General features: G+C 37.0%; 1 protein-coding gene across 3 annotated transcripts; it reads right to left on the minus strand.

Moving 5' to 3' along the window:
• Positions 1-521: 521 nt before the first annotated feature.
• On the minus strand, positions 522-14,754 carry synj2bp (synaptojanin 2 binding protein). Of its 3 annotated transcripts, none has more exons than XM_062041284.1 (5): positions 14,581-14,754; positions 4,383-4,519; positions 4,110-4,205; positions 3,921-3,999; positions 522-1,500 (listed from the first exon to the last, which is right to left on the minus strand). In XM_062041284.1, the coding sequence occupies exons 1-5, from the start codon at positions 14,636-14,638 to the stop codon at positions 1,472-1,474; spliced, it is 399 nt and encodes a 132-aa protein (XP_061897268.1). In that variant the 5' UTR covers positions 14,639-14,754; the 3' UTR covers positions 522-1,471. The 3 variants fall into 3 exon arrangements, with proteins under 3 accessions (XP_061897268.1, XP_061897266.1, XP_061897267.1); XM_062041282.1 differs by having other exon boundaries at positions 3,916-3,999; XM_062041283.1 differs by lacking the exon at positions 3,921-3,999 and having other exon boundaries at positions 14,581-14,747.
• Between the last annotated feature and the right edge of the window lie 243 nt (positions 14,755-14,997).

A 14,997-nucleotide genomic window follows, 5' to 3' on the forward strand; every position in this document is an offset into this window, starting at 1 on the left:
TCAAAACACTGGTACGGTTTTTCCATTTACGTAAAATGTTGTAAAAAAAAAAAGTTTTAAAACACTATATTTTACAGTAACATTTTGTACATATAAAGTTTTTACTGTAAAATGGATTTATAATAACATATATATATATATATTATTATTATATTTTTATATTATTTTATATGTATCTATTTTTATATTATTTTATATTTATATAGCACTTTGTGACTTCAATAATAATAAATATGGCAGTTGTTTAATGCATCCAGCGGGGCATCACAACAAAATGAGGCATAATAATGTGTTAATTCCACAACTGTATATATCGGTATCGGTTGATATCGGAATCGGTAATTAAGAGTTGGACAATATCGGAATATCGGCAAAAAAATCCATTATCGGACATCTCTAGTTGTAACGATTGTATCGAGCAGTTTTCCGTTCAATCCAGAAGGGCTGCTCATTTTTGATCATATTTGGTTTTTAATTTTGTGGTTATTGAGCAACACGAGCAGGGAGTTGGTGGCACAAAGTGAGTTTGACCAGCTGTAAAACATTTTTATTTCTAATCCATTTCTCTTGTCAGTATTCACAATCCCAGTCAGCAGAGAGCGACATGAAATGTATGTACAATTTAGAAGCCAGCCCCGGCGTTGACAACAAACGTCACCACTCCATTACTGTGGCTATAGTGCAAAACTAAACCTTCCACCCCTCACACTTTTTTTGTAGTCTTTACTACTGTAGAGCCAAACTAACTTTTAGTCTGCGCTACAGAAGTTCCCGACCCAAGCGGTCGTATCAGAACGCCAACAAGCTGTGATTACAAGCAATCTCTCGGTGCACAATTTGAAAAATATGATTGTTCTTTCACGACGACATAGCGTATATACACAATGGAAACATGGCGGCTGTCAACTGGCGTGAGCTATTTTATACTCCGTAGCAAATTTACTGTACACTTTAAAAAAAAAAAAAAAGACAAATAATATTCTGGTCCTGTTACATTACAGTGCATGGCTGTCATAATTACATGTTGGACTAAAAGTGAAGATGCCAAAGGATGCCAGCTTTTGTTGCTTTTCAGGACCGAATGGCGTTATTTGGTGTTTTCATGCTCAGAATAGCGTCGACTATAGGAGCATGATGAATGGCATCGCTACACAAAAGAAGTGTGTGTCCTTAAGCGTGCGCTATTTTCATGATTGGCCCTTGAGTCTCGGAGCATCGCTTGTTTTCATCCCCCGCGCAATTTGACAAGTGTGCCGACTGAAAAGACAACACTTGCGGGTCGAGAAGACTTTCCTCCGTTCTTTGGCTGAAAGCAACACGCTGCACCTTAAAAAGAAGAGATGATGAAGACGCTTAAATGGCTCTTCTGACGCGACCTAAGTAGACCAAGGACAAGATGGCTGCGGCTCCCATCAGCACAGCCAGAATGCCGACATAGGAGCCAGACCACGTGGGATCGCTTTGGGGGCTGTTAGGTGGTCCGTTGGCATGATGGGGAGACTGCATGGAAGAAACATGATGTATGTTATTATATATTCTTTTTTTATTAGTTACCCTATTATATATATACATACATATTAATGTATTACTTACTGTCCTATATTACACTTATTAGCTACCCCTATATTACTTATAATAGTTACTCCTATATTAATTAGTTAGTTTTATATTACTAGTATTAGTAACTCTTATATTACTTTTTAGTTACACTCTTATATTTTATTGGTTACTCTGTCATATTACTTTTAATAGTTACTCTTATATTACTTTTATTAGTTGGGCTTACATTACTCATTAGTTTCTTTTACATTAACTTTAGTAGCTACTCTCTTATATTACTGTTTTAGTTTACACTCTTACATATCTTTGATTAGTTACTCTCTTGCATTACTTGCATTAGTTATACTCTTATATTACTTTTATTAGTAACTCTCTCATATTACTTTTATTAGTTGCTCTTACATTACTTATTAATAGTTCTTTTACATTACTTTTATTAGCTACACTTTCACATTACCTTTTTTAGTTTCTCTTATATTAGTTACACTCTTATTACTTGTATTTGTTACTATTACATTACTTTTGTTACTGTCACATTACTTTTATTAGTTACTCTGTCATATTACTTTTTTAATTGTTACATTATTTTGTATTAGTTTCGCTCTCACATTACTTTTATTAGTTACACTCCTTTAGTTTATTAGTTACTCTGTCATATTACTTTTAATAATTACTCTTAAATTACTTTCTAGTTACCCCACATTACTTTTTAGTTTCTCTTACATTACTTTTATTAGTTAGTCTTTTTATTTTTTCCCTTCGATTAGTCACACTCATTACTTGTGTTGGTTATTTTCCTGTAGTACTTGTCTTAGTTACTTTCTCATATTACTTTTATTCGTTACTCTTTTACATCACTTTTATTAATTACTCTTAAATTACTTTTTAATTACTCTAACATTACTTTTTAGTTTCTCTTACATTACTTATTAGCTACATCATATTCTTATATTAGTTACTCTTTTTACTTTTTCCCTTTGATTAGTCACACATTACTCGTCTAAGCTATTTTATCATAGTACTTGTACTAGCTATTTTCTCATATTGCTTTTATTACTCAAACATTACTCATTAGTTACTCTTTTACATTACTTTTTAGTTACTCTGTCACATTACTTTTATTACTCAAACATTACTCATTGGTTACTCTTTTACATTACTTTTTAGTTACTCTTTTACATTACTTTTTAGTTACTCTGTCATATTACTTTAAATAATTACTCTTAATTTACTTTTCAGTTACTCTTACATTACTTATTAGTTTCATTACTTTTATTAGTTACTCATATTCTTATATTAGTTACTCTTTTTACTTTTCCCCTTTGATTAATCACACATTACTTGTCTAAGTTATTTTCTCATGGTACTTGTACGAGTTACTTTCTCACATTACATTACTCAAACATTACTCATTAGTTACTCTTTTACATTAATTTTTAGTTACTCTTTTACATTACTTTTTAGTTACTCTGTCATATTACTTTTAATAATTACTCTTAATTTACTTTTTAGTTACTCTCACATTACTTTTTAGTTACTCCCACTTTACTTTTTAGTTTCTCTTACATTACTTATTAGCTACATTACTTTTAGTAGTTACTCTTTTTACTTTTTCCCTTTGATTAGTCACACATTACTTGTCTAAGTTATTTTATCATAGTACTTGTACTAGTTATTTTCTCATTACTTTTATTACTCAAACATTACTCATTAGTTACTCTTTTACATTACTTTTTAGTTACTCTTCTACAATACTTTTTAGTTACTCTGTCATATTACTTTTAATGATTACTCTTAAATTACTTTTTAGTTACTCTCACATTACTTTTTAGTTTCTCTCACATTACTTATTAGTTACATTACTTTTATTAGTTACTCATATTATTATATTAGTTACTCTTTTTACTTGTTCCCTTTGATTAGTCACACATTGCTTGTCTAAGTTATTTTATCATAGTACTTGTATTAGTTACTTTCTCATATTACTTTTATTACTCAAACATTACTCATCAGTTACTCATTTACATTACTTTTTTAGTTACTCTGTCATATTACTTCTAATATTTACTCTTAAATTACTTTTCAGTTACTCTCTCACTCTCACTATCTTATTAGATACATTACTTTTATTGGTTACTCATATTGCTTATATTAGTTACTATTTTTATTTTTCCCCTTTGATTAGTCACACTCATTACTCGTGTTAGTTATTTTCTCGTAGTACTTGTATTAGTTACTTTCTCATATTACTCATAATAGTTGTTAAACATTACTTTTGTTACTTTTATTAGTTACACACTTCTATTAATTGAATTAGGTCTTCTGTTATAATACTTTGATTAGTCACACTCTTACATTACTTGTATTCGTTACTCTCTCATAGTACTTTGATTGTGGAGTTGTAAGAGTGACTGTGTTGTTTACAGCGCACATCTTCTGCTGTGTTTGGAAAAGAAGCACATCAAAGTCATTAAAAAGTACATTTCAGTGAATATGGCTGACATTAAATTGTCTTCTCATCCAACTGAAAGAATGAATATTGAAGGAACCTTTTTTAGGACGCACAGCTCCACATCCTCCCCTGCCTTCCTGAAGAGATTGACAACTTCATTGTGTGTCTGATCCTCCAGCTTCACTCCGTTGATCTGCACATGCAAGGACGCCACAAAAACAGGTTATGTACAAGGGTACAGATGTCCAAGCGTCTCTCCTCAAATTGAGCCAAATTGAATTCTGTCTCTGTTTAATTCTTTGCTTCTTGTCTTGTTTAATAGATGTCATCAGTGTTTGAACCTGACAGTAGCGTGATTGACATTTATTACCATCAGAATCTTGTCCCCTTCTTCTAGTCTTCCGTCCAGCGCGGCCGCTCCGTCTTCTTTAATTTTGGACACGTAGATGCCACAGTCGTTGGCCACATACGGCTGGTCCACGCCTCCCACGATGTTGAAGCCCAGGCCTGCAAACACTCCATCCAATCACTCTCGGGTGGAATGGCTTCACACGAGATTGACACCAGTTTACATAGCCCATTACAAGTACAACACCGGTTGTTCAACTACGAGGACGTCACTCATACTCCAGCTGTAAAACCCTGAAGAAACAAACTCAAAATACCAACGCTCTCAAACTACATGAGCTCTTTTTCCACCACAGGAGTTCCAATTTACCAGAATAAATAAAGTTGCTCCTGCGTTTCCACCAAAAACTACCTGGCTGGATTTTGTTTTTTAGTTCCTGTCAGCGAGGTGGGACTTTGGAAAGGTTCCCGGAACATTAGAGGGGCGGGCTATAACAGGAGTGAGCCATTAATTTTTACCGGGGGCTGCATGAGCAACCCGAGCACTGCTGGAGGGCCACATCGACAATATTTCAATTAAATTTTGCTCAATTTTTTTTTTTTTTAAACTGTAAGATAAATAATAATAATAATAATAATAACAATAATAATAATAATAATTAATAATAATAATAATAATACTTTCATTTAACCTAACTTAACTTCATACCAAAAGCACTGCTTTGGAAATCATTTGTACCCCTTTCAGAGATCACATTTAGTTCCCCTTAAACATCCTCATGTTGCACAATGAAATGTAAGCATAGGATGAAGTGTGCATTCCTGTAACTTTCTCTAGTAACAGCATTCCATGATTAATATCAATAAATTAACATTAATAATAAATGACAGTAAAATAAGCACACGTATGACTGAGGAGTCATAGTGTAACTTTGTGTGGTGTTTGAGTTGTCCGACTTTTTGTGTGGCCATAAACGCACCAGTGGTTTAGTGCTATGCGTGTTGGTGACAGATGACAAGTTGGTTTTGGCCTGGTTTGTACGGCAGAAAATGACTAGTTTTTCGAGATAGAAGTGTTTTACTCATGTTTTTGGTGTGGTTATGGCCGAATATAAACAGTTTTGCTCAATAAAGTGATCGATTATAATTCCTGGCCTCGAAGCATCTCGATAGACGTTACAATAATTGAACTGTGTTCAATTGAACGGTGTTGACGCTTGTTGTCACTGTCCTTCAAAGTTGCATTGCAAAATTACACAGAATACATGTGTTTATTTTGTTTAGAATTCAGATGGGATTTGATTTGGTGCGCGGCATATATTTGCTGTGCGCAGAGGACGCTTGAGCAGTGCGCATATGGGCAGGCGCGCACCTTAGAGAGAACGTTGCTTGGCAGTCCATGTCTTGTTGAAAACACGCCATTCGTCATCAACTTTTCTCTCTTTAGCGTCTCGGGTGTAAACCGGGCATCACTTGTCTCTGTACACCTTCACTCACAGGTTACACACGGACATACGCCCATAAATAACACTTTTCAAAATAAAAGCAGCACAGTTGTATTGCGCGCACGACATAGATGTTTTTTCAACTGTATTTTGTAATTTGTGATTGCAGCTGTTCACATTCACTCACAATCACGCACGCGCAAACGTCCACACGGAAGTAATACAAATAACGCTTTTCAAAACAAAAGCAGCACAGTTGTATTGCACACTCGCGACGTAGATACTTTTTTAAATGTATTTTTGTAATTTATGATTGGCCTCACGCGGGCCGGACAGGGACGCACAAAGGGCCGGATGTGGCCCGCGGGCCGCAGAATGCCCAGGTCTGGGCTATAAGGTCGATCGCTGATTGGTTGAACAAAGTTGGGGGCGACCCTAAAAACCTTGTCTAAAAACACAACAACCGCCATTACAGTCCGCTGAACCGTTTCTTTATTTCTTATTTTTTTGTGTTTCTGTGACAAAATACTTGACAACTGAAAGTAAAAAAAACCGGAAGGGACTTTTGTGTGGCATTTGTGTGCGGAAGAACGCTGATCAGTGGAACTATCTCACAGTGATTTTAGTCAGCCGTAGTCTTTAAACTAGTATGCAGTTTCATGCGGTTCACTCATTTTTTACAAACTTAATGTTGTCTATCTGTGTTGGCCCTGTGATACTTGTCCAGGGTGTACGCCGCCTTCCGCCCAAGTGCAGCTGGGATAGGCTCCAGCACCCCCGGCAACTCCGACAGGGAAATGGATGGATGGAAACTAAGGCCATACTTATATTATTCACATGTGAATAATACTGTTAATAGACTGTATTTATATTATTCACGTGTGAATAATGCTGTATAATAGACTGTATTTATATTATTCACATGTGAATAATGCTGTATAATAGACTGTATTTATATTATTCACATGTGAATAATGCTGTATAATAGACTGTATTTATATTATTCACATGTGAATAATGCTGTATAATAGACTATTGATATTATTCACATGTGAATAATATCAATACAGTCTATTATATAGCATTATTCACATGTGAATAATGCTGTATAATAGACTGTATTGATATTATTCACATGTGAATAATGCTGTATAATAGACTGTATTTATATTATTCACATGTGAATAATGCTGTATAATAGACTGTATTGATATTATTCACATGTGAATAATGCTGTATAATAGACTGTATTTATATTATTCACATGTAAAAAATACCCAGGTGTTTATTGTGAGCGAACTGTGGTGCTGAATTTCCCCCAGGGATTAATAAAGTACTTTCTAGTCTATTCTATGTCCACACGAACACAGATACTTAATAAACACATACTTATTCCTGCGTTTCGGCCTCTTGTCCACACGCAGACGCATACTTTTGTCTTTAAAAACGCAGACTTTTGCAAACGCTGGCCAAAGTGTAGAGTTCCAAAACTCTCCGCGGAGCGTATGAGTGTGCACGGCACAAACGGAGACTTGTGATGACGTCACGGTGGTGTGCTGTCATTTCCAAGCTCAACAACACTGCCTTGCTGCCTTTAAACACATTATAAGAAGACTTACTGTATGTTTGAACGTAAACATGCTGCTCCTTTCACTCTACATTAATAACAAAGATTAATCAAAATGGGTTTTGCGACACAGCGATAACGACAGTCAGCTGTTTTGGATACGATCGCTGTGGAACCTCCACCTGATGGGACAACTTTGACAAGCAAGACTTTTTGCTCTGTCATACTATGTTAAAGACAATAGGGCTGCGAATCTTTGGGTGTCCCACGATTCGATTCAATATCGATTCTTGGGGGGGGTCACGATTCGATTACAAATCGATTTTTTCGATTCAACGCGATTCTCGATTCAAAAACGATATTTTTCCGATTCAAAACAATTCTCTATTCATTCAATACATAGGATTTCAGCAGGATCTACCCCAGTCTGCTGACAAGCAAGCAGAGTAGTAGATTTTTGTAAAAAGCTTTTAGAATTGTAAAGGACAATGTTTTATCAACTGATTGCAATAAAGTAAATTTGTTTTAACTATTAAATGAACCAAAAATATGACTTATTTTATCTTTGTGAAAATATTGGACACAGTGTGTTGTCAAGTTTATGAGATGTGATGCAAATGTAAGCCACTGTGACACTATTGTTCTTTTTAAATTGTATTTTTTTATTTTTTTTAATAAATGTCTAATGATAATGTCAATGAGGGATTTTTAATCACTGCTATGTTGAAATTGTTACTAATATTGATCCTGTTGTTGATAATATTCATTTTTGTTTCACTACTTTTGGATTGTTCTGTGTCGTGTTTGTGTCTCCTCTCAATTGCTCTGTTTATTGCAGTTCTGAGTGTTGCTGGGTCGGGTTTGGTTTTGGAACTGGATTGCATTGTTATGGTATTGCTGTGTATTGTTTTGTTGGATTGATTAATAAAAAATAAAATTAATAAAAAATGGATTTTGGAAAAATGAGAATCGATACTGAATCGTACGTGAGAATGGCTATTTGAATTCGAATCGATTTTTTCCCACACCCCTGAAAGACAATATACACTTTATTACACATGTACCATATCACTATATCCATGATTAAATGCTTTATAATTCCCTTAAACATATAAAATGGTTTCCTTGGCTTGATAGTGCATGCTGATTTTATAAATAATGTACACTTCACGTCACATGTAATACATCACCATGTTATAATTCTACGAGTGTTGGCTTCCAGGCGTGCATTCACTCTTTAATAGTGTTCCCGGGGTTCTGTGTACATACAGGCTGGTTTTAAAGAGAATTGTACATCTAGTATATCAAAATAAACATAATAGGAGGTGTAATGCCACCAAGTCAGCTATTGCTGCTTTTTTCAGGCTTCTGATTGGACAAAATGTGCATGACAGCAGGTGTGTGTGTTTGTGTGTAGACAAAGAGACAGTTTGGAAACTACACTTGTGTGGATGGAGATTGTTTTAACCCCAAATATGCGTTTTTGATACTCTCCGTGTTCGTGTGGACATGGCCTTAATTTCAATACGCGAAGCGGCGAGAAGTGGACAGACTCTTTTGAACATATTTACAGAGGGCTGCAAAGTATTCAGGCAGAGTTCGAAGCAGCCAGGCTAGCTGCTCAATGGGACTCCGGCATTGTAATTTGAAGATAAATGTGAAATGAAGGACAAATGTAACAAAAGTAAATCAAATATTCACTTTTTATCTTGCATTTGTTTAGTTATTCGTCTCAACTTGACTGAACTGCATGCTAATGCTAACAAGCCAACACTTAATCTGATGCATTTATGTCGTTGCCGTGAGATAAACATGGACATTTATTCTTTAAATATACACCATACCAACTTTTTTTAAATATATATATACACTACCGTTCAAAAGTTTGGGGTCACATTGAAATGTCCTTATTTTTTAAGGAAAAGCACTGTACTTTTCAATGAAGATAACTTTAAACTAGTCTTAACTTTAAAGAAATACACTCTATACATTGCTATTGTGGTAAATGACTATTCTAGCTGCGAATGTCTGGTTTTTGGTGCAATATCTACATAGGTGTATAGAGGCCCATTTCCAGCAACTATCACTCCAGTGTTCTAATGGTACAATGTGTTTGCTCATTGGCTCAGAAGGCTAATTGATGATTAGAAAACCCTTGTGCAATCATGTTCACACATCTGAAAACAGTTTAGCTCGTTACAGAAGCTACAAAACTGACCTTCCTTTGAGCAGATTGGGTTTCTGGAGCATCACATTTGTGGGGTCAATTAAACGCTCAAAACGGCCAGAAAAAGAGAACTTTCATCTGAAACTCGACAGTCTATTCTTGTTCTTAGAAATGAAGGCTATTCCACAAAATTCTTTGGGTGACCCCAAACTTTTGAACGGTAGTGTATATCGTTATTTACAGCTGAAATGAACCACAAGAAATGGCCTGACCTTCATGAATTCATCATTTACTGAGGGGGCGACTTTCTGTGGACAAAAGCCTCACTTTTTATGTAAAATCCTACACTTTGTTTTTAAATCAAATCATTTTGTACATTATTGCTTTGGATTTAATTTACTTACACTTTAATAAAATCAATATGACATGATATTGTCTGTTAATTAAAAAGGGAACTGCACGTTTTGGGGGGAATTTTGCCAATCATTTGCAATCATTAAGATAGACAAGAACACATTTTTTTTGCATTCTAAAGATTACAAAAACGCTTGCAAAATGCGGCTTAATGGAGTCCTCTACGTTGGCTTCAAAATCCTTTATCATTGTTTTGTACACACACTGCAAGTATATATATAATTTAGTAACAGGTAGTAACACGTTCATAAAAACATGTACATGTAGAATTCGGGCTGGGCGATATATCGAATATACTCGATATATCGCGGGTTTGTCTCTGTGCGATATAGAAAATGACTATATCGAGATATTCAAGTATATGTTCTCACGCAGTTGCTTTTAGCTGCGGGCATTACACTCCGGGCGTTTCTCACTCTTTCTTTTGTCTCTCCTCACAGAGACATAAAACAAGCGCACCTTCTTACATACGTCACATACTGTCGCGCATGCAACGTCATACGCCCTCGCGGAGCAGACAGGTAGCGGCATGGGTAACGTTAGCTGTGATGCTAGCGGAGCGGTGCGAGTGGTAATACGAGAGAAAGAAGGTGCGAATCTGGTAACAAATGGAGGAAGAATTAATTCCCAAGAAAAACAGCAGGGGGTCCATCGTTTGGCGGTGGTTTGGCTTCAAGCGGGAAGATGTTGAACAGACAACCGTAATGTGTCAAGTATGCGGCAAAAGCGTTGCTACGAAAAGTAGCACCACTGCCAATTTGTAGCATCATTTGAAAAGTCACCCGCTAGAGAATGAAGAGTGCTTGAAACTCCGCATGTCAACATCTCCGGCCGGTGCCACACCAACAAAGCACCCAAGCAAATAATTCCAGATCAACACCGTATGAAAAAAAAAAGTCAACAACAGAAGGAGATAACGTCCGCAGGAACCTACCACATAGCGAAGGACATACACTATTTGATTTCCTATTATGCAGCTCATTTTTATTTGACACTTATTGAAATATCTTGTGTGACATCATGCGCAAAAGTGCACTTTATTTGTTTTAAACTATTGTAGTGGCGTTCTGCACAAACATCAGTTGGGGACGTCTCTGCGCCGCTGACCTGTCTCCACTCAAGATGACCCCCTGCTGGCCCCACTATGGACTGGACTCTCACTATTATGTTAGATCCACTATGGACTGGACTCTCACTATTATGTTAGATCCACTATGGACTGGACTCTCACAATATTATGTTAGATCCACTATGGACTGGACTCTCACACTATTATGTTAGATCCACTATGGACTGGACTGTCACACTATTATGTTAGATCCACTATGGACTGGACTCTCACTATTATGTTGGATCCACTATGAACTGGACTCTCACAATATTATGCTAGATCCACTATGGACTGGACTTTCACTATTATGTTAGATCCACTATTGACTGGACTCTCACAATATTATGCTGGATTCACTATGGACTGGACTCTCACTATTATGTTAGATCCACTATGGACTGGACTCTCACAATATTATGCTAGATCCACTATGGACTGGACTCTCACTATTATGTTAGATCCACTATGGACTGGACTCTCACACAATTATGTTAGATCCACTATGGACTGGACTCTCACACTATTATGTTAGATCCACTATGGACTGGACTCTCACTATTATGTTAGATCCACTATGGACTGGACTCTCACACTATTATGCTAGATCCACTATGGACTGGACTCTCACTATTATGTTAGATCCACTATGGACTGGACTCTCACACTATTATGTTAGATCCAATATGGACTGGACTCTCACTATTATGTTGGATCCACTATGAACTGGACTCTCACAATATTATGCTAGATCCACTATGGACTGGACTTTCACTATTATGTTAGATCAACTATGGACTGGACTCTCACACTAGATCCACTATGAACTGGACTCTCACAATATTATGCTAGATCCACTATGGACTGGACTTTCACTATTATGTTAGATCAACTATGGACTGGACTCTTACACTATTAACTAGATCCACTCCTGCTGGTCCCACTATGGACTGGACTCTCACAATATTATGCTAGATCCACTATGGACTGGACTCTCACTATTATGTTAGATCCACTATGGACTGGACTCTCACACTATTATGTTAGATCCACTATGGACTGGACTCTCACTATTATGTTAGATCTACTATGAACTGGACTCTCACAATATTATGCTAGATCCACTATGGACTGGACTTTCACTATTATGTTAGATCAACTATGGACTGGACTCTCACACTATTAACTAGATCCACTCCTGCTGGTCCCACTATGGACTGGACTCTCACTATTATGTTAAATCCACTATGGACTGGACTCTCACACTATTATGTTAGATCCACTATGGACTGGACTCTCACTATTATGTTAGATCAACTATGGACTGGATTCTCACAATATTAACTATATCCACTCCTGCTGGTCCCACTATGGACTGCACTCTCACTATTATGTTAGATCCACTATGGACTGGACTCTCACACTGTTATGTTAGATCCACTATGGACTGGACTCTCACTATTATGTTAGATCCACTATGGACTGGACTCTCACAATATTATGTTAGATCCACTATGGACTGGACTCTCACACTATTATGTTAGATCCACTATGGACTGGACTCTCACACTATTATGTTAGATCCACTATGGACTGGACTCTCACTATTATGTTGGATCCACTATGAACTGGACTCTCACAATATTATGCTAGATCCACTATGGACTGGACTTTCACTATTATGTTAGATCCACTATTGACTGGACTCTCACAATATTATGCTGGATCCACTATGGACTGGACTCTCACTATTATGTTAGATCCACTATGGACTGGACTCTCACACTATTATGTTAGATCCACTATGGACTGGACTCTCACACTATTATGTTAGATCCACTATGGACCGGACTCTCACTATTATGTTAGATCCACTATGAACTGGACTCTCACAATATTATGCTAGATCCAATATGGACTGGACTTTCACTATTATGTTAGATCAACTATGGACTGGACTCTCACACTATTAACTAGATCCACTCCTGCTGGTCCCACTATGGACTGGACTCTCACTATTATGTTAGATCCACTATGGACTGGACTCTCACAATATTATGCTAGATCCACTATGGACTGGACTCTCACTATTATGTTAGATCCACTATGGACTGGACTCTCACACTATTATGTTAGATCCACTATGGACTGGACTCTCACTATTATGTTAGATCTACTATGAACTGGACTCTCACAATATTATGTTAGATCAACTATGGACTGGACTCTCACACTATTAACTAGATCCACTCCTGCTGGTCCCACTATGGACTGGACTCTCACTATTATGTTAAATCCACTATGGACTGGACTCTCACTATTATGTTAGATCAACTATGGACTGGACTCTCACAATATTACCTATATCCACTCCTGCTGGTCCCACTATGGACTGGACTCTCACTATTATGTTAGATCCACTATGGACTGGACTCTCACACTGTAATGTTAGATCCACTATGGACTGGACTCTCACACTGTTATGTTAGATCCACTATGGACTGGACTCTCACAATATTATGCTAGATCCACTATGGACTGGACCCTCACTATTATGTTAGATCCACTATGGACTGGACTCTCACTATTATGTTAGATCCACTATGAACTGGACTCTCACACTATTAACTAGATCCACTCTTGCTGGTCCCACTATGGACTGGACTCTCACACTATTTACTAGATCCACTCGACGTCCATTGCACCGATCGCCCAGGGTGGGGGTTGGGGGGGTCCCCACATCTGCGGTCCCCTCCAAGGTTTCTCATTGTATCCCATTGGGTTGAGTTCTTAGTGTTCGCTCTTACAATAACAATGTCGCTACAGCTTTGTTATTATACATGTTACGTTAATGAAGAATTGTTGGTGTTTTTTTGGATACATTCTTTTAAAGGTTTAGCTGCTTTGCTAGCTGAATCTTGCTAGCGTTTTTTTCATCTTTAGAATGCAAAAAAGATATATAAAAAAAATACAAAAAATACAAAAACAAAAAAACATGTGTTTTTGTTTCTCATAAGGATTGTGAACGATTCCTCTCTAAATGGTATCAATGTAGAAATATACTAAGCAGACTCCTCATACGTCGTTAGCTACCTCAAATGTGATGGAAACCACACACACAGGTCCACAGGAACCTATAGTTCCAGCACTGTAAAAAGTTCCAGAACTTTCGGTGGGAAATAGTCTATTGACGATCTTTCACTGGCGCTTTGCCAGCAGCTCCTTCCAAACAGCAAAGTGCTCCTGTCATAAAGACGATCTTTGACACGTTCTACATGTAATTTACGACTAGGACTTAAAAAAACAAACATTTCCGAATACGATAAAACAAACACTTCCATCTGACCTGACAGGCCCGTGAATAAAAACGCTTTTATAACCTGAATTATTCGTTCTACTCGTTTGACAAGATGTGGTTTTGTACTTTAAAGGAGTTAGCATTAGCATGCTACCCGCTGCTAAATTATGTGGCTAACAGTGAAGCTAACCGCCAAGCTGGTTTAAGGAGCTTCTTCTTACCTGCCAAGCCTCGCTTCAGTTCAATGTCCACCACGTTGGAGTGCAGGGAGCCATTCATGTTTTTCTTTCTAAAGCGTACAAACTCTTTATGGTGAGGACGAAGTCATTTGTCTTCAGCTTTGCTTGCTTTCTACTGCGCAGTCGCAGATGGAGCCGCCGCCTCCTGGTGGCCTTAAGCGGGACTGCAGGACAAGCGCCTTCTACTGAAATGAAACTAACGTCCGATTTTCAAAGTTTCAAAAGCGTTATATTCGCATGGATTTAATAAAAAAAATTACATTTTTAAACAATTTATTATAATGTTTGAGTAATAGTAAAGGCTGTGATATTCACTGCATGGATGGGAGTTACGGATTTCTGAAGGGAGCCGTTCATTCGAAGAGCCGTTTAAAAGACTGGTTCGTTATACATTTTGGT

Source organism: Entelurus aequoreus, linkage group LG03 (genome assembly GCF_033978785.1).
Source record: "Entelurus aequoreus isolate RoL-2023_Sb linkage group LG03, RoL_Eaeq_v1.1, whole genome shotgun sequence".
Taxonomy (NCBI): domain Eukaryota; kingdom Metazoa; phylum Chordata; class Actinopteri; order Syngnathiformes; family Syngnathidae; genus Entelurus; species Entelurus aequoreus.